This window comes from Malus sylvestris, chromosome 15 (genome assembly GCF_916048215.2).
Source record: "Malus sylvestris chromosome 15, drMalSylv7.2, whole genome shotgun sequence".
NCBI lineage: Eukaryota > Viridiplantae > Streptophyta > Magnoliopsida > Rosales > Rosaceae > Malus > Malus sylvestris.
The window spans coordinates 22084839-22105866 of NC_062274.1; the positions used below are offsets into that span (position 1 = coordinate 22084839).

General features: G+C 39.0%; 1 protein-coding gene and 1 long non-coding RNA gene across 3 annotated transcripts; both read right to left on the reverse strand.

Annotated features, from left to right (window-relative positions):
• Positions 1 to 488: 488 nt before the first annotated feature.
• LOC126604827 (uncharacterized) lies at positions 489 to 12255 on the reverse strand. Of its 2 annotated transcripts, none has more exons than XR_007616749.1 (4): positions 11993 to 12255; positions 8167 to 11865; positions 2695 to 8041; positions 489 to 2529 (listed from the first exon to the last, which is right to left on the reverse strand). It is a non-coding gene; the product is annotated as an uncharacterized LOC126604827 (long non-coding RNA). The 2 variants fall into 2 exon arrangements; XR_007616750.1 differs by having other exon boundaries at positions 2695 to 8075.
• A 1638-nt stretch (positions 12256 to 13893) lies between these two features.
• LOC126604826 (uncharacterized) lies at positions 13894 to 15072 on the reverse strand. Its single transcript, XM_050272142.1, has 2 exons — positions 14864 to 15072; positions 13894 to 14291 (listed from the first exon to the last, which is right to left on the reverse strand). The coding sequence occupies exons 1-2, from the start codon at positions 14896 to 14898 to the stop codon at positions 14075 to 14077; spliced, it is 252 nt and encodes an 83-aa protein (XP_050128099.1). The 5' UTR covers positions 14899 to 15072; the 3' UTR covers positions 13894 to 14074.
• Between the last annotated feature and the right edge of the window lie 5956 nt (positions 15073 to 21028).

The following is a 21028-nucleotide window of genomic DNA, read 5'->3' on the forward strand; positions in this document are numbered from 1 at the left end:
TAATTCAATTGAAGCAACCGAAAAAGCGAATCGATTACCTTCATTCAGCATTATGACGTTAAAACTGTCTACAACGAATTATTAGGGTGGTTCTTTCAAGCATTCCCAGAGCAGCACTTGTTCAAAACAAATCTGAAAATGATTTATTGTTACTTTATTCCGCACACCTTATTTCACGCAAACTCAAATTCTGCAAGGTAAAAGACACCATTGAAGTTTAAAAATAAGCTGCCTCTGACCGAAATAGGGTTAACTTATAGTTAGATGGGGTTATTATGTATCGTTGCTTCCAAATATGCTGAAACATCTCTATGAAATGGGAGTAAATAAAATTTTAACATACCAAAATCAAATACCAGCCTAAAATAAATAAAATTTTTTTTTCAATTCATATGGATTAGAAGGATGTACCAAAGACTCGTTTTCTCCACCCATCCTTTCCAAAATCAATAATACCAAAACAAAGATTGAATTATACATAGCAATCGTTGATAATAAACACTGCCTTTCAGTTTACAATTTTTTATTCACTTTTTTTTAAGCAAACTAATAACCACCCACAAAATAACATGTCAATTCTCAGCTTTCAACAAAATTAAAACCCAAAAACTGAATCGAGCGAGATTACACAACAGTTGTCAATAACAAAAATGCTTGAATGTACTATAATGGCTATAAGATAATTAAAAAATTATAGTCGTAATATAACACTAGGACACCCACATCGCATAATGAGGTCACACCGTAACTTGTAAATTAAAAACATTAACTCTACGTATGCTCTGTTAAAAATGGCAAAAGAAAGCTAAACTCGTTTCGTTGGTTCACCTCAAAATTCCCACAAACGAACAGCATACAATTCGATTATCTTGCAATTGAAGAGAACCATTCGGGCTTCAGACTTGGCAGATGAGAGAGCACCGGTTAGCCCGGTTGCCAAAATCCTTGGTGCCATCTAATGGTAATACAATCTCCAAATATTGAAGCAAAAGCAGCCAAAGGCAAACAAAATTACAGAGTATTACAAAGTCTCCAAATAATATCAGCTCCAAGAACATATATTTAACTTGAATTGTAATCAATACCCATAAAAAAATTCAGCATACAACACAACTTCAATTCCAACTTAAGCCTGGTAATAAAATTTTCAGCTCATTCCACATAATGTCGTAACCAAGGCACGAGGCAAATTTGGAAAGGATTGTAAGCATATTGTAAATGTGAATTGCAAAAACAACGTAGTTTATATTGAATGCGTGCACAAGGACAGATGGGGTACAATTGATTATTGATGCAAGTGTATCGAATCCAATAACAGATGCCTTGAGGCAAAGTCAACACATACTTAACAACAATCCAGGATAATTTGGAAAGATATTTCTGTTAAGTAGAGAGAATAAATCGAGGATAACATTGTAACTATATATAGGAGTAATGCAAGGTGGACCAATTTTTTAGACTACATTCACAATAATTGAGGTCTTAAGTTCAGTTTTCGCATAAAGCAAACTTGAACCGCACTGAGGCTTGAATCATTCACCAACCCAATAATATCGTTCGTTCAAAAAAAAAATACAAAACATCAGAAATAAGAACTCCAGTAATAATCCAATCATCAACTACCCATCATATGATTTATGAACTTTAGTCTAAATAGTCGGTCTTCCAGGCATTTTCCTATGGACAGTTAGGGTTTCATAAACTCCCTTTTACCTAGGAATCAAGTGAAACAGTTTGAATAACATAATTCAGAGAACTGAGAAAAAACATTATTATGCATGTCTACCAATCCTCATGTACCCAGTTACATTGGATTATATCAATCTATAATATTAAGCCCATATTAGATAATTGGACTACAAATACGATTAAACCCACATTAATTTGAAGTAAATTGAGCATGAGGCGAACTAATGGTGCGTAATAATTAGGGGTTTTCCGTTTAACTGGGGTTAATATAGTAACAGATGCATATCAATGGAAATAGGCAGTCAGATAATACCTTTGGCGGTGAGATATGCCGTCGTTGATGTGCTGAATCCGTGTTCGAATGCGCAGGCAGTAGAGCGAAAAATAAAACACAGCACAAAAGGAAGGGACACACACAGAGCACACACCACACACCGGAGGGGAGACCCTGGGCCAAAAAACACCCCATGCTGTCTCCCCTTAAAACCAGAACTCTTTGTTTTTTTATTCAGATTTTTTGACCTGCCATGCAAGCGCACCTGCCATGGCAAAGGCCGGATGACAAAGATCGGTCCAGGACTCATCTCTTCCACCGAGCCTTTCGTCCCGACATCTCTTACATCCGTGCAAACCCAAATCCACCCAAAAATACCCCAGCTTTTACCTTCCCCAATCATCATATTACAGTTATAGCTTTCGATTAACCAATATACATGAGTTTGCGCCCTTCAGCCGCAAGGAGAAATCAGATCTGCAGATGTTGAAACGATGTCCATCCAATTGATCTCGGAAATTTCAAGGCTTCGAACCTCCATCGGTGTAAGAGATCGGTATATGCATCTGATCGAAAACAAAATGAAAAATAAAAAAATAAAAAAAAGCAATCAGAAGCTGTATCAAGCTGAAATTCGTTACAGATCCATAAAATTCACCCAAATAATTAAAAAAAAAAAAAGCTATGATTAATATCTAGATAACCAAATCGAATCAAAAACACATACGAACCTTTAAAATCTGAATCAAAAAACACAAGCACAAGCTGGTCAAACCAGCAAAACTCCAAAAGCATCTCAAACCATCTTCACAACCCAAAACCACCATCAACGGGTAGATCCGAAGCCGATCTACACGAATCCGGAAGAATCAGACGAAGATAACAATCCATGCAGAGAAGATCTGCAGAAAAAAGAGGAACTATAGAGTTGTGAAGGGGGAGAGAGAGAGAGAGAGAGAGAGAGAGAACAAATGGTGGCGTTGAAACCTGAATGTTTTAGAGCCATCCACCCTAACGTAACTTTTATAATGGGATAAGGGGTGCGATGGACGGTTGAGCTTGATTTCGCATCTTTGAAATCGACGAATAGTATGGGATGTCGTGTTTGGTGGTTCATGACCTGGACGTTACCATCCAAGACACGTTATTTTGCCGCTTAGTGGGGGAGGACAAGTGGTGGGACCATGGCTTTTCTTCTTTGTTTGGGAATCCGATACGCGTTTATAGTTGTTTTACCGGAATTATGTTTACCCTCCCAATTTCTTAATTAATAATTCGCATCTAGAATCTCGTTCTCTGACCAGAAAAAGAAGGTATTGGGCCATTCGCACTTATTCCTTTTACTTCAGAGCATTTAGATGATATGGCCATACTCAAACAAGCCCAGACTGGGGATGGACTTTGGGCTTAACTTTATGTTATACTTCACGGCCCCGATTGTTAGACGGTCTTAAGCTGGAATTGTCTTAGGGGTGGTTTGGGAGTGAGGTGCTTAAAAAAAAAAAACACTCATGAAAAAAAGTTGTGAGGGTTTTAGATGTTTGGTAAACTAAAAAAAAGGGGCTTATTTTGGAAGCTGCTGTGAGAATAAGCTGAAATCAAAGGAAAAAGCTGAAGCAGCTATTTGCAGCTTTGGAAAACTGGTTTTTTTTTTCAAAGCACACAGAGCTACAGTGCTCATTTAATGAAAAGACCCACTATTAGACTGCTTTTTTTTTTCAAAAGTACTTTTACAAAAAAGTTTACCAAACACTCTGCTGATTTATTTCACAGCCGCTTATTCTCATTGCAGCTTTTTTTCAAAGTACATCAATGCCAAACTAGCCCTTAGGCCATTTCTGCTGGCTATACGGTTTATAGGTCAAATGATAGTTTTTTTTTTTAACACAAAACTCATCTTTAAAGGAGGTCTAGGCCGAAAAATCTTGGGATCCATTGGGCCAAAATCTAGTTATATGGCCAGTGGACTGGGCATAGCCAACCAGTTCAATTGGGACCAACTTGGGTTTTTTTTTTTTAAAGGTGTAATTAAAATTTTTAATTTTCTTCCTATAAGTACGTAAGAAATTTTTGCACAATTTCTCACATCTTTTTCACATTTTCATACTATCTTACCTTATTGTGTTTCAATCATTCCCATTCTATTCACCTCAAACACTCTTTTCATACACACCAGTCTCTTCCCTCTTCTAATACTCTTTCCTTTAATTTTTTTAATAATTTTCAAATGGCAACATTTTCAAGTGGCACTCAAAATATGTCTGGAAGCTTATTCATTTAGCCACAAGTGACATTCAATATATCCAGAAATCTTAATTTAATATGGTAGTTTAATTCAATTAGCCAATAAAATTATAGAACAAACTTAAAAAAATAAATAATTGTGGGGGCCAAAAAATAGTTCCCTTCAGTTTGAGATTGTATATAAATATAGTATGACACTGTTCATTAAAAAATAATTTCTTGCAAGGCTGTAATTTGGACGGATGCTAAACATAGCCCCTTTAGTTGGAGATGGCCTTAGGATTACTATTCGGTGTTTGGAGTGAGCTCGAACCGAATTTAATGAGATTAAGTCGAACTCGTCTTATAATAATGCGAAACCTCGTACTACATAAAAATGACCTAAGGCCAACAAATAAGAAAAAAGGGTTTTAGTTGTGTACTTCGTCCTGGAAGCCGTGGTTGCTTTGAATTCGTATTGCATACTTATTTTCGAAACTTGAAACGTTAAAGAAGCGGAAAAATAAACTTTAAAGTAAAAAGACCAAATGCCCATTTATGTTTTCTTGTTTACAATTTTATTTGACTTGCATATTTTTGTGATTAAAATGTCCTACGACTTGTCTCCTATCTAGCTAAAATTATGATTGTTGTTGAGAATTTATTTCGTTGTTTTGGGAAGGTTCAAGATCAATAATGACTAAATCGCCCTAGCTTTCATCCTTAAGTTGCAATAGAAGATCCTACGCTGGATATTATGCAAGAGATCAGCATATAAATATCAGCTTAAAATAGCCAGTTGCACCCTCCTTAAATGGTTCAATCATCACCCATCAACTCAAAACTAACTTGGTTCCCTTACTAACTAGTTAGTAAGAAATTGTTAGTTCTTATCAAACTAGGTTTCAAGCTATAAACATATGCCTCTAGATCACCTGATTTCAAGCTTTAAGAACTAGAAAAACTAGCTTTGAAAAATGGGTTGATCACCAAATTCTCTCAAACACTTCAATTACGTTAAAGAAGTTGCATCTTTCCATTTGGAGTGTCTTTTTTTTTTTTTTTTTTTGAAACAATGAATTGATCAATGACTCGTGAACTTTCCTTTCTTGAGCATTTTCAGCAAGTACTTGAACGCTTAATTATATTTCCAAGTCCGAATAACTAAGATGGTGGTGAGGACAAATCTGATCACTCAAGACGGTGCAAACACCAAATCATGTTGCCTAGGGCTACGTAACCGTAAAATTCGGTCAACCAAAGACGTTCAGTCATCCAATCTAAGGGCATAAGTTGACGCATCCACAAAACAGTTTGGTAAGGTTATTGCCGCAGGGGTTTCAAGCGTAAAGAGGTGGATCTCATCTAAGTCACTAACAACTAAGAACCACCCCAAATTCAAAATCTAGCTCCAAATCAAAAGACAACGACTTGAGAGAAGGAAAAATGCCAACTTTGCGGTAGAGACTCCAAAAAAGCCATAGAAAAATGGTTGGCCTAAAAAAAGTAAGGGACAGCAAGTGCTGGGTAGCACCTTGGAAGGAAGATGAATGGAAATTGCCTAAGAGAAAACGAAAAGAGTGGAGGAAGGCGGTGTTGACAGTTGTCCCAGATTGGTGAGGGACAATGTTTGCTATATGCTTATATGGTCTTGGGCTACTTTCCATACTGCCAATTAATTTTGTGGTAGAACCTCAATTTCATCATGGTATCAGAACGTGTTGTCCTCGTATGAAGTAAAACGGCCACACGAGCTTGTTGTCCATGTGTAGACTTGAAAATCCACCACACGTGCAGGGGCATCTTGACAGTTGTCCCACATCGGTGAGGGACAAAGTTTGTTATGTGCTTATATGGTCACGTGTAGACTTGAAAATCCGTCACATGTGCAGGGGCGTCTTGACAGTTGTTCCACATCGGTGAAGGACAAGGTTTACTATGTGCTTATATAGTCTTGAACTACTTCCCATATTATCAATTGGTTTCCGATGGAACCTCAATTTCATCATGCGGCTGTCGGAATGGAGAGGGGAGGGGGCAGTAAAGGGGCTAGGAGGATGGGGAAGAGGTTCGCAGGAGATGTGAGGCTGCTGCCAATAACTCCCCCTCTGGTTGCCCCGCTTGGCTCCTTTACTACATCATCATCCATGTTGATGCACCACAAAAGGTCCTACTTGCCGATCGGAAAGAAGCAGGAGCATTGTGAAAAATTTAGTGCAGATCTGGGTGGATTTGAACCACCAACCTCTCAAAGACCAGAAAGGACTTGAGCGCTCTACCATTTTTGAGCTTACAGATCTTTATTGCATACAATGCATTCTCCATTCAAACCCTAACAGAAGTCTGATATTCGATCTATCAAATTCAAAACTCAGAACCAAAGGGCTTGTATGCGAAACCACCATCACTAGGGTTTGCCCTCTGTAACAATTTCAATCTCATTTTCAACAACAAATATAAAAGATAAACACTTATCAACAGTGGCTTCAAAGACGAATGCCAAGGAAGACATCCTTCAAAGACTGAGCATGACGTTTAAACTAACATATTCAAAATCAAAACCAACAAATGGAACTCTACTGCCAAAAAAGAACTACAAATTACATATAGTTCCGCCGACTACATTCACATCAACTAAACCTGTATCTTCCAAACAAAATAACTCCAATTCCTCCAAAATTCAATAGAAAAAAATTAGGGGCAAAGTATTCAAACATAACTCCGACATGAACAAGATAATTAAATACATAATACTGATCGCCAAATGTGAAATAATCTTTGTAACGACTCGTTGTGAGGACTTGCAATAACTTTTACAACAAAAGGAATGTGAAGCTCAACTTGTATCATCGCACCTCAAAACTTCACATAGAGATTGCAGGGCAACGGAATTAGAATTTCCGCATGACCAAGCAGCTTTTATTTGAGCAGAAACATCATTGGGGCTCATAAAAAACAAACAGAGCTTCCAGCAGACACTCCCTTGCAACAAACTACGGGAATACATCGATGGCCGCATCAATAGCAGCCAAAAGCATTATTACATGATATTACAACCAGATCCCAGAATATAACATAACATCCGTTGTGATCAAATTATGAAAGAATAACATAACACTGTTGCATTCTCATTTAATAAAATTTGTAGTAGCTTCGTAACGAGGCAACAATTACTGCACACGTCTGGAATTTGCCTGTTAATATGACTTGCAAAAGAAATAAATTTGATGCGCCGATGGCCATCTTTGTAAACATACATGATTAACGAGATATATGCAACTATGAACCATCACAACTTGAGTACGAAACTAATTAATTATGACTTTACTGTGCAAATAGATTTAGTTAGATTAATACCTTTGGCGACGAGATTTCGAGGTTGTTGCTGTTGCCAACAATCCATGTTCGACTGGTATGCATGTGGCAAGAGAGCAAAACTAAAACAGGGAGAACGAAAAGGCAAAAAGCACACACCACACACCGGAGGGGAGACCTGGGGAGAAAAAACACTCATGCCGTCTCCCCTCCAAACCAAAAAATTGTTACTTTTTATTGCGATATGTTTTTTGACCTGCCATGCAAGCGCACCTGTCATGGCAAAGATCGGTCCAGGACTCGGCCCTTTCTCTGAACCTTTCGTCCCGACATCTTATACATCCGATACATAACCTATCCCCACTCCCCAAATCCCCCAGCCTTCAGCTTCCCACTCGTCAAATTACATTCATGCCCTTGGACAGCACCATTAACTACCAGAGAATCGGTTCTGCAGAGGCTGAAACGACGCTGGAATCAAGCTCGGAAACGTCAAGGCCTGAAACCTCCTTGAATTCGACAACAGCTCCTTGGCCATATCTGATTGGATTAACAATCACGGAGCAATCAGAAACTGTAGGGAACTACTGAATCAATTGAGCTTGGAGATTTACAAATCGATAGCATATCAAGATAAGAAAAACGAATGGAAATCACATACGAACCTGTAAATCTGAATCGAACATTGAAGAACAACAAATCGAGCTGGTTTTAACTAGCTATTCAATTCAACAGCAGCTCAAAACATCTTCACAACCTAAAACCGGCATCGATATACAGATCTCTAATCAATCTACCAGAATTCAAAAGAAATCGAAAGAGAAAGCAATCAATGCAGACTGGATTTGCAGGAGTAGAACTACTCTGGAGGACCAATAGAGTTGTGAACAGATAAAGAGAGAGAGAGAGACATTGAAGCCGTTGAATGGTTTTAGATTCACACAGCCTAACGTAATTTATAGTAGGAGATGGGTTGCTATGGACGGTTAGGATTGAATTTCTGTCTTTGAAATCGAAGGCTGATATGGGAAGGGTGGTACCGGTTACCAACCAGGACACATTAATTTGCCGCTTTCGTAGGTGGAGTGGGAATCCAGCACATGTGCGTATTAGTCTTGTACTATAATTAGGATTCACCCGCGCCAGTTTTCTCAAGGGATGTTTATCCAGAAAAACTCTCGAACTGTTTATTTTGACGAAAAATTATATTTTTACATTAAAAAGTAATCATAATATTATTTACTTTACCCAAAACTTTCAAATTTTTTTATTAATTTTCTTTTTTCTTAATCATGCTTCTAGAATATTGTATTTGCCACAAAAAGGCTGGCAATATTCAAAAAGTAAATAATCTAGTTCCAATCGGGACATGTTTACGTATAAAGATACTTGAGCTGCCTAAATCGGTGTAACAACCAAAGTACTAGTTTGGTATTAAAATGATTTTATAAAAAGTGGATATTAAAAAAATTTGAGCTTAAAATAATGTTTAATAAACACTTAAAAATATCTTATTTTCATAATTTTGGATGAAAAAAAAAACTGAAAATGTGAAGCAGCTAGAAAAAATATTGAAACACTTTTAAATGTTTTTCCAAGATATTTTTATTAAAAATTAGTAACAAAAACATTTCACTAAAAGTTATTTCAACTATTTTAAGAACTCTTCCAAACGGACAATTATTTTCCCAACCCTTTAGAGTAAATATAATTTTGCATCAAAGAGTAAAAGCTAAAAAAGAGACCGAAAAAAGGACACAGAAGGCAAACCTAAACCCTCACCCGACATAACCAAACCATCTAATGGTCAATTCAGAGCAGATCTGGATGGATTCGAACCACCAACCTCTCATAAGCCCAGTCAAGGACCCTGAGCGCTCTACCATTTTTGAGCTTACAGATCTTCGTTTCAACTGACGAGGCAAAAATGAGAAACACCATCAACAAAGTTTTCACACCTAGTTTTTCAGTTTCTTCTTTCCAATAACAAGCTTCCAGTACATCCTAATTACCTGTCAACTCACGTTTAGCAAAAGGGCGACGTCTATTTGAATGGGGATTGAATTTAACTCGAATGAAGGAGAATTAAGCTAAGCCCCGCAATTAACCAACAATAACAGTGTAACAATGTAAATATTACACATACTTGCCATCCATATGAGTTGAATGCCTCTAGACCGGGAGTTAAATACCACTAGACCGGAACACTCGTCGATCTCTAAACCCTGATCCAAACTTGTAAACTACAAAGCAGAGCAACAGTCACACAATTATTCCACAGCCCAGGAACAAAACAACCTACACCTTCTCATGCAACCCTAAACAGCATCCAACTTGTCCAAATTCACAACGCCGCTGTTACATTTTTACAAACAATTTACAGTAACACAAATGCTTCCAGCCAATTTTTTTTCTTTGGGGTTAAATCGCAGTTGATCATAACAAGAAAGATAATCATAAACTGACCAAAACAGCATACGTAAGTAATCATCATAGAAGCACAATAATAGAAACATAAAACGGATACGCGGAAATACTGTTTGAAACATAATCAAAATCACTAAGTGTAAATCTAGCAAATCCACACACCACAATCTGATCCAACCACAATTCAATAGAACAATTTAACAATCAAATTTTTTTTTTTTTGGGGGGGGGGGGGATATTTTATCTCAACTTAACAAATGAACAGAACAAATAAATGACAATGCTAATGGCCACATGAAATAATCCTCGCAGTGGATTCAATCACAAAATTAGGGGTGAAATATTCTATCTAAACTGAACAAATGAACAGAATATATAAATGATAATGGGCACATGAAATAATCCTCACAATGGATTCAATCACATAAGGTAAATTAACTGAAAATATTACTTGCTGAGATTTAAAACTTCAAAGACAAAAGATTGTGAAGCTCAACTTGTTTCCTTGGTCATCTCAAGTTCTGGGAAAAGAGACTGCAATGTAACGAAATTTGGATCTTCCCCACGACCACACAGCTTGTATTTGAGCAGAAATTCCATTAACTTGTAAATGATATGAGAGACTTCATTCTGGCTATTAGGAATCCTCGAGAAGAGACCTTCCGGCAGCCAACTTCCCTAGAATCGTCTAATTTGAATACAAGGCATGGCTTGCAACAATGGCAGCCAAAGCAACATAATTACATGATATTACAAAGAGCCATGCATTAACAGACCTCAAAATATCTAGTAACATCCATTGAGATCAAACAATTAACAAAATAGGCACTTCAGGGTACATGATAACACAATCCTACTCCCAGCTCATAGATTTCGTAAGTACAATAATATCGAGGCAATAATCAGTGCATAATGGTATCATAGGCATGACTTTAAAAAGTAAGCCGGATAGATTTTGGAAGCGGGAATTGTTAAGTAGCATGATAGAATGTGTAGAGTGTGGCATAAGTAGATTGTAAAATTACCAAGTAATTATTGGTCATGATTTGGATCTTTCAATTAGAAAGTTCTTTTTCTGGATCAAATACTGTAATTTGTATTCAACAATAAATATAGATTAAATAACTTAATTTAGCTTTAAAACAATTACAGGTGCATTTTTTTCTGGATTAAATAACTTAGTTTACCTTCAAAATAAAGGAGTTGATTGAAGAACTCCACAATTAGCAAACTGAAAAATTATTATTATTCATTTCTATCAATCCCTAAGCTCCAAGAATTATAGGTTATGTCGATTGAAGGCTTCATAGTGTGTACAAAATTAGATTAATCCCACATGTGAGAATGAGACCTAATTAATCGTGCACGTGATTATATGTTTCCTGTGCAAATCAATTGAAATAGGCTGTCAGATAATACCTTTGGAGGCGAGATATCGATGCATTTGTAGTTGTCCGGAATCCATGTCCGACTGTTTGCAGTTGGCGGCAAGCAAAATTGAAGCATGGAACAAAAAGACAAAGACAGAGAGCGCACACCACACCGGAGGAGAGACCCTGGGCAAAACAAACCCATGCTGTCTCCCCTCAAAAACCAAAAATTCGTTATTTTTTATTGAGATATTTTTTTGACCCGCCATGCAAGCGCACCTGTCATGGCAAAGGTCGGATGACAAAGATCGGTCCAGGACTCGGCCCTTCCACCGAGCCTTTCGTCCCGATATCTTATACATCCATCCAATTCAACCAATACTCCCAACCCAAAACCCCCACAATCTTCCGGCTACACTCATGAAATTACAATCATGAAATTACAATCATGACCCTCGATCAAGATTACATGTGAATCGTCTGATAGATGTTCTTCAGCCACCAGGAGATCAGCAGCTGAAACGATGTCGCGTCCTTCTGATATGGTTAGATCTCCGTCTGCGAAATCTGTTTGGATACAAAAACATACATCAATCAAAATCTGTAGGAAAGCAGCTAAAAGGCAAATACAATAACGACTTCATACATAAATTCATAACCAGATCCGTAAAACGAATCAAAAACATATATGAACCTGTAAATCCGAATCGAAGATCGGCGAACACAGAAGCTCGCGCTGGTGAAACCAGCTGAATTCAAAAGCAGCTCAATCCATCACCTCACAATCTCAAACCACCGTCAACGCGTAGATCTCTAGACGATCGACGCGAATCCGATGGAATCGACAGCGAAAACAATCCATGGAGCGTAAATCTGGAGAAGAGGTCGGGAGTTTGGGGGGGGGGGGGGTGGAGAGAAGATTTGGTGGCGTTGAATCTTGAATGGTTGATAAGCAGGCACCCTAACCTACATTTATAAGAGGATAAATGGACACGAACGGTTGAGATTGTTTTCTTATCATTGTGATCAACGGCTGGTATTGATGGGTTCGGTGGATTTGGCGGTGGTGAAATCACGGAGAAAACATTGCGTTATTGCAAAGCACGTTCCTCGTTATTGACCTTATCAAACACGACATGTAGTTTATTTGGCCGCATCGATTGGTTATTTCGGTTCTAGATTATTCGACATATCTGGGCTGGTGGGTTTTGTTCTTTGGGCCTTCAGAGGCTGATATGGACAGGCCTTGCGTCTTTGCAACACCTATTCACCAAATTTTGATATCCGGACACCCACAATATTTTATTTTTTTTTAAGTTTAATAACATTATTGAGAACTGGGGTTTAGATTTACAGTTTTTGGAGAAGATGGATGGTCGTGAAACTATTTTATTTTTTGTCTATTTTTAATCTAGGGTCAAGTTTGAAATATTATAAGAAGTGTGATATCCACACATCCCATTTTACTTCTTACACACCCCTTGATAATTTCTGTCCGTTGATCTTCTTCACTTCATCCGATCCGACGGCTGAAATTAAAAAGGTGTGTGAGAAGTAAAATGGGATGTGTAGATATTACACCCCTATTATAAATTAAAGTTGGGTGTCCAAAGAAAAAAGTGAATTTTAGTAGGGTGTCCAAAGAAATAGAATGTCTAGAGATAACAACGAGTGGAAACATAGCTACTCTTTCATGAATGACTAGTAACCTAATTAGGTGTAAATGTAACTATGACTAATTTATTGTGTGACTTACGTAAGTATGACCTGTTTCCAATGCTCTTGTGTTGGTTTGTGAGGAAATGCTGGTTTTTGGATGTCTACTTGACCTTCTTTTTTCCTAAAAGGCTGCTTGTTCTTGCCACTTAATACTACAATGTATTAGTATTCATCTTCCTTTATAAGTGAAAAGTATCCAGTTTGATTCTCGCCAATGCTTAATTTAAACTAAAATATTATGGCTAACCCATTGTAAGGTTTAGTCAACTCCCTCGCTCCTCAACGTAAATAATATTGTATGTATTCAAATAAGCCTCTGTTCCTAGTTTGTTTATACTTAGTTCCCTTAGGCTTTGTGATTTTGGTCTTGCTGGCTTTGCTTGGGTCGGGCTTGTTCCTTGGGCCATAAGAAACTCTGGTTGGTTTCGGTCCCTTCTGGTTAATCGTTGTAAGGGCATTAACAGCTCAATCCAATTTGAAATAACCGGTCCAATTCAACTTTTATCAACTTTTATGACTCTCTTGAATTGAATTGAATTTGGATTGTTGACGGATTTTGATTTTGAGGATCCATGCCAACCTATCCGTTAGTTTTGATGGTTCTTCTCATCTCATGGGCATTTGAGTTTACCGCTTTTAGCATTCAATTTTTTAAGGTTTACGTATCTTTAAAATGCTTGATATGACTAGGTTTAACGAATCAAACCAGGATGACGGCGTGGTTCAAACTTCGTTGGTGGCTAATCTAATAAAATTTATCGTTTGACCAAAAAAAAAACAAGGATGTAAAGTTCACATTTCACAATCCAATCTATGTTGGATTAGATGACTCGGTTTTAACACACAAATTATGATGTTAATCCAAATGAAAGATCGTTACCGAAAAGAACTATAGTTTAATCACTCAAATTAAGCGTCCATGCGCTCTTGATGATGAACATGTATAACAAAAATTTAAATAAATAAAACTTAAAAAGTGAAAAGGAATTATATAAAAAGCCACTTATCCACACAGTCATTATGCACAGACATTAGGGTATTGGCATCGGGTGCTTAATTAGTTTGTAGATGCGTTGGGCTGGGTCTGGCATCGCCCTTTCTCCTTCTCCTTAACTTCACTTCCCTGCGTCTTGTCATATGCCGGGTGGTTCGCATGGATCAGCTGGTCCTGCTCCGTCTTCGGAAGAGTCTGGTTGTCTGAAAACACCCCTCCAAATCCTTCTTCATCAGACCTAGTCGCATACCCTTCCCCAAATGATTGGGACATCACATCTCTAAATACGAACGTACACAAACTAATAACATTTAGCTACTAATCATAAACAAAACTCTTTTTCGACTGTTTAGCAACATAAACTGCTTACGTTGTAGACTGTCAATTTTCATAATAGTCTTCATGAATCTATCTGTGGATTCCAACAAAAGTTAAAAACCGGGTCGAACTTTACATTAATCAGGTTGAATTTTTGCATGAATGTACATCTAAAACCATGAAAAATATATGATGTATCAAAAAATAAGTCTGCTTGAAAGTGCTTTTAGAATAGTTAAAAACACTTTTAAATCACAAAAAACAAACTTTTACGACACTGTTTGGCCAAGAAAGTATTTGTGGTTCTTTCGGTTGGCAAGTCAGTGAAAAACGTTTCGTCAATAACCACTTGATTTCTTATCATGAGTCCCGGACTATTGCTTATAACATCGATTTGAACAAAAGCGCTTATGAACAAAACTAAATGAATGAAAACACATTCGAAAAAGAATTCATCCTCAAGTATGACTAGATACTATTACCCGCACACAAAAACTGGAAAGTTTTGAATACATGAAGCAACGAGCGACTAACCCGGTTTTCTGATTGGAGCCTTGTGCCCTGTCCATACTGTGTTTACTATCTGGATCACTGGAAATAGTTGTGCCTTAATCCGACCCCGGAAGCAATTCGACCCAAGTTCGACGGCGCTGAGGATTGGGTTCTGAGTGATTATACTGCATGAATCATCTTTTGCATTCTTGCAGGACTTTACAACTTCCTATAAATACATGAAAGGAAAATTCACCACGATAAACTAGTAAATATATACGGGTGAGAAATAGTGGAAGTCCTCGATTAGGAATAGCAGTATGTCCGGTTCTATGGGACGCAGATCCATTTCACGCCATAACACAATTACAAATAAATGGATAGTTGTGAATAATGGGACACCATACACTCCACATTCTAATTACAGACTCCAAACTGTCCTTTTCTGGTTCAGTCACTTACCCGCACGATACACCATTAGGTCAACCAGAACCTAATAATTGAAAATTAGTAATTTTAAGATGTAACCGTTCACTTGATTTTTAACTATCATTGAGTATTTACAATGAAGTATAATCGACCAGCCATGTGGTGTTACCAATTTTTTTTTTAAGATATCAATTCCTCGACCAACCATGTGTGTGGAGCTAAAAATAATCAAGAAAAATATGAAGACGACACATGTCCACTTCTGGGGTTAAAAAGACAAATTACTCTTGAGGCATACCGGGATTCTCACGCGCATGCAACGGACAATAACAACTCAATCAAGGTCAAAGGTGATCAAAATGATATTTATTCAAAACTCTCTCATCACTCCTTATCAAATTCTCTCCCACAAGATACGTCCCAATTATTCTTTTGAAATTGGGATTAATTACCAAAATTGATTGATTAATTACCTAATAGATTGTAAGATATTATTTGGCATAATTGATTATAAGATATTATTTGGCATAATATCTTGCAATTAGAGCCAAATTTCCACCATAAGTGGCCGACCGCTATTTCTCCAAATAAGGCCAGCAACACCCCTATATATAGCCCCTCATTTCCCAAAAAATCTAAGTCCATTCTTTCCCTAAAATTCTCTAAACACTTTCTCTCTCAAATTTTTACTTTGGCACATGAGATTCTTCAACCAAAGCCCCACCCATTCATCATGGGCGCGTGAGGCTGTTGGTCTTGATCTTAGGTGTTATTGTTTTGCAGGTGCATTTTCATCAAAGGAGAAGAAGAAGGAAATTTGCATCCACAAATTGGTGCTTTCATTGAGAGTTTGATTCACATGCTCGAAGAAGACTCTCGGATTCAAAGTTTCTCATTTCTTGTTCATTTGTTTTTCGTACGTTCTTATTCCTAGAATTTTTTATAAAGTTCTTTAAATAAACATAAAAGAAAAGTACAACGACTAGAAATTCGGAAACCACAACGAACGAAACTTCCTACGTTCAAATATTTGGACCAAGTGATGGAGATCAAGGCATAGCCCTACCACGACGATCCACGAGTGGAGCGACACCACTTACACGAGGCACCACCGTGGCAGCCACCACGGTAGCAACCCAAACTGGTCCAAGATCGGTTCAATTGTCCCGGCGTCAGATTTTTTGACCGACGATTGAATTGGGGGTATTTTCACCCTATTTCTCTGCAAATTTAACATATCTCAACTCAAATCTTGCGCTCATAGTCCATTACATTTCCATTACTCAAGGAGACGCATACTGTCCTAGCTCTTCCAACCCAAATGGCGAACAACACTTGCCTCAACAAGTCATAGAGTTGATAAGCGTCATCGCGTAATAGACGACCATGGTGAATCAACTCTTGCAGCTTACCGAGATGCAGCGTGCCCTAGACGAGGTGTCCCAAAGTAAGATAAGGGTAGATGAGGAACCTCTCCAGCAGCGTCTCGGCAAGCAATCACTCGATCAGTCATGAATCGATCATTCTGGTAGTGGACACTCCCAACTGTGCCCTCGAGATAGCATATACTCTCGTCTTAACGCATGGATGAGTGTGCACTCTCGGTTAAGGCCACGGACAACACTCATAGTTAGGGCCACACTCCAATAATCAACACGAACAACCTTCCAGGCGAAATGTTCATTCCCGGCAAGGCCTACAAAAAGCATCATTCTACTCACATCCGAGAAAGTAACTCGACGGACGGAGAGAAGCAGTCACTCAATTCAGCTCAAGTTTAACTGGCAGCTTGCGAGAAGTTTACTCATTTGCAAGAAACGTACCACATACACCGTAGCTGCGGCATAAACGAGCCAAACACATAAAAGAGCAACCTAGACCAGCAGGTTATGACCAGGGGCAGCCGAGAGATCCGCTACCTCAACAAAGGTAAATTCATGAAGAAGTAGAGAGGTTCCTGACCGAGCGATTACGCGATTTCCAACATAACATGATCATTGACGAGGCACTATAACGGGACATGACCAACATAAGCAAGTCACATTTCACAGACGAGATCGAGCAGGCAGAGCCTCCACGCAAGTTTAGCATGCCACATTTCACATCCTTTAAAGGGGATGAAGACCTGGAGAGACACACCTAAAGCACTATCGAAGCGCAATGATCCTCTATCAGAACAACAATGCTCTCATGTGCAAGATTGGTTCCACACCCTACTGCCATAATCCATCGCTCGATTAAGAAGAAGTCCGACCATTTGTTCAACATCAAGAATGACCCAAATGAGTCGCTTCGTGACTATGTGAAAAGGTTTAAAGCAGAAAAAGGCAAGGATAGTCAGAGTAACGATTTAATAGCTAATGCAGCCTTCCAAAAAGCACTCCCAGCAGACCATCCGCTGTTCAGAGAATTGATCATGATAGAAGATATAACTCTGGTAGACTCTTTCACTCTAGCAGAGAAGCATGCACTTTGGGACGAGGTTCACCGATGCACATTCAAGCCAAGTTCGAGCGATCTTGAATATGAAGTCCTTCACTACTCTGAAAGATTCGAGGTCTGACCAAACGATGACCTATTCACATGTTTGACAGTATCTAAAGCAACAATAAGTTATACCCTCATACGAGAAGAGCTAGGGGCCTCGACTACTTGTATTCCACAGCTCAAAAGTTCTCCTCGATACGGAAACCGGCTACCAAAAATTCAAAAGCTAACTTTGGCGACAGTTGTTGCAACCTGGAAGCTCAAGTTATAACTTCAGATGCACGCAATTATCCTCATGACGCATTATTCCGCCCAATCCAAACGCATGATGATAAAGACGCAGACATTAGCGAATGCAAAGTTTTCTAGCGAATGCAACAACTCAGCCCAAAAGGCACTCTAAAGGTAGACGAACACTAAATGACACACTTAGAAGCAAGTTTTGTCCCCGTCGCCCTAAAAGATTCAACATAAGAGCAACATGTACCGGCAATTGAGCACCACTTCCTGCTGCGAGTCACACGGTCCCAGCGGACCCTTGCTCCATAATTCAACTTTAGAGTGGCCTAATACTAGTATTTAAGCATTTCCTGCTATGTGTAACATAGCCCCAGCTCAACGGTTCCCTACCACGTCTTCATGCCTAGCCTAGGCAGTGCAACAGAGCAACCCAACGACGCCTCAAAGGCAACCGAGCACGCCCTGGCCACGCTTGCTTCACCCAATGAAGACTTCCAGCATTTGCACTACGACGACACATTCAACTACAAAGGCTTGAAAGCAGGCATGGTCTTTGTCACCCTAGACGGTTCAATGTTCGAGCATGCAATCACTCTAGGCTTCAAATAGTAAAAAACTTGGCAGTGAAAAAGTTTGCAATTCATTCTGATTCCCAGCTAATCACTAGCCAGACTATTGGGGAGTACATGGCAAAACATTCGAAGATGACGCAATACCTAGAAAAGGTATGAAATCAACTCGAGGCATTTTAGACTTACACCCTCACTTAAGTTCCATGAACATACAATGCCCACGCGGACGCACTAGTAGGCCTAGGCTCCGCCCTCGACCATCAACTCAAACGCTCTATTCTGGTGAAGTATCTAGACAAGCCAACCATATAGGATGAGCAAGCAGCTGAGGTGTCACATGTTAATACAACTCCAAACTGGTAAGATTCCATTATAAAATACCTAGTCAATGGCACATTCCCCATGGAAAGATTGGAGTTTAGAAAGCTACAAACAAGGACAACATGTTACTACATGTAGAACGACATTCTCATCCGAATATCCTACACTAAACCATATCTCCGTTACCTAGTGACTTCCGATGACCTAAAGGTTCTAATCTTAATCCATAAAGGCGTTTGTGGAAATCACTCTTGGGGCTGATTCTTAGTATAGAAGACTCTTAACGTAAGCTAATATTGGCCTACTATGCATCAAGATGTTAAGGAGTTAGTACAAAAGTGCAACTGCTACCAACACTACAAGTCTGTATCAGCACTGCCTACCAGCGAACTACACCCGCAGACGAGTCATTGGTCGTTCATAAAGTGGGCAATCGACTTGGTATGGCCAATACCGCCCGTTACTAGAGGCATAGACATGATGATCATGGCAACTGACTACTTCACCAAGTAGATGGAAATAGAGCCCATGACAACCCCAACTAAGATGGACATATAACGCTTCATATGGAGGAACATCATTTACCGATTTGGCATCCCTCAATCCATCGTCATAGACAACGGCCCGCAATTCGTATGCCAAGATATGGAGAAGTTTTTTCAGAAATATGGCATCAAACAGCACATATCCACGCCGAGGTATCCCCAAGGTAATGGGTAGGCCGAAGCATAAAAAAACGATTCTTGACTGCCTCAAGAAATCCCTCTCCGACAAGAAGAGAAAATGGCCATACGAGCTTCCCGGATGTCTGCGGGCATATCGCACGACCAAACGATGAGCAACCAGTAAAACTTCTTTCTCTTTGGTATTTGGTTCAGAAGCAATCATTCCTCCCAATGTCATTGTGCCAAGTGTCAGCACTTTACTACCAAGCATCAAGCAGAACAGAAGGGAGATGGACACAAACTTAGATCTGGCAGAGGAGAAACACGAGAAGGTCATTACCGCATCGTAGCCTACCAACAGCAGTTCCTCTTCAGCTACAATAAAAAGACTAAAATCCGGCAGTTCCAACCTAGAGATCTAGTCCTAAGAAAAACCTTCATCATTGCCCACACAGAAGACCCCAAAAAGATGGAACACCTACAATCTGGGGAAGTACCATGCGTGACCTCCCACTACATCAGAGCCTGAAGACTGAGCAGCTTGACGGGCACCACCTCACAAACCGATGACTATATAGTTGTTATGCAATCTCTACCTTACAGCTAAGTTTTCGTTCGTTTCACTCGTTTTTCAATGAGGAATTTAGAAGTAATTTACAACTTGGCTCGGCTGCATGCAACCATATTCTCCATTACGAGAGGGTAAATCAATCCCTCGACACCCATGTGGGTTTACTTTTTAGTGCAAGAGGATAAACTAATTGCTCTTCAATGTGATAGGGTAAACCAATTTTCCGACACCCACATGGGTTTGCTCTCCAACGTGGGAGGATAAACTTTACACTCCGAATATCCAAACATGGATGAGTAGGGTTGCCTTGGTATAACTAGGTGCACAATGGCTTGCGTCAGGGTTCCTAGAAGTAGCCACGATGGTATTTTTGAAGGCTTAGCTAACTGAAGGATTTTAGGTCTCTTGGCCTAATCCATGAGGAACCGGGCCTCAGAAAGAGATGAGGCACATTACGAAGTATGCCCTATGGACGGCTACATTAGAACCCTAAAGCTGCTACCGAGTGCACTAAGGTAGCCTACGGTTTCTAGAAGACTACCTACGACTTGCCCTTCAAGCAGTAAGCTGAACTAAACTTATACAACCCGCACATTTTTGTGAAAGGTTAAATAAGTTAGCGTGCATATATGAAGCTTTATCCACTACTAAGCTTAAAACTCTACCAAGCGCGGAATGATCATTTAGATCAACACTAATTCCTAAAGTGTTGTGATACTTGCTACGCAACCCATGAAATTAGTTACATAAAAAGCAGGGAGTTCTCTCGGACCTTTGCTTACGAAATTCCATATAACCACATATTTTTGATACAAAGGGTTATCGAATTTCATAACCCAAAAATCTTTAGTACGTTGTGATGCAGTCCACACAGCTCAAAGGATTGAAGAAAGCCAAGGTTAACAGCCAAGTGGTCATGCGG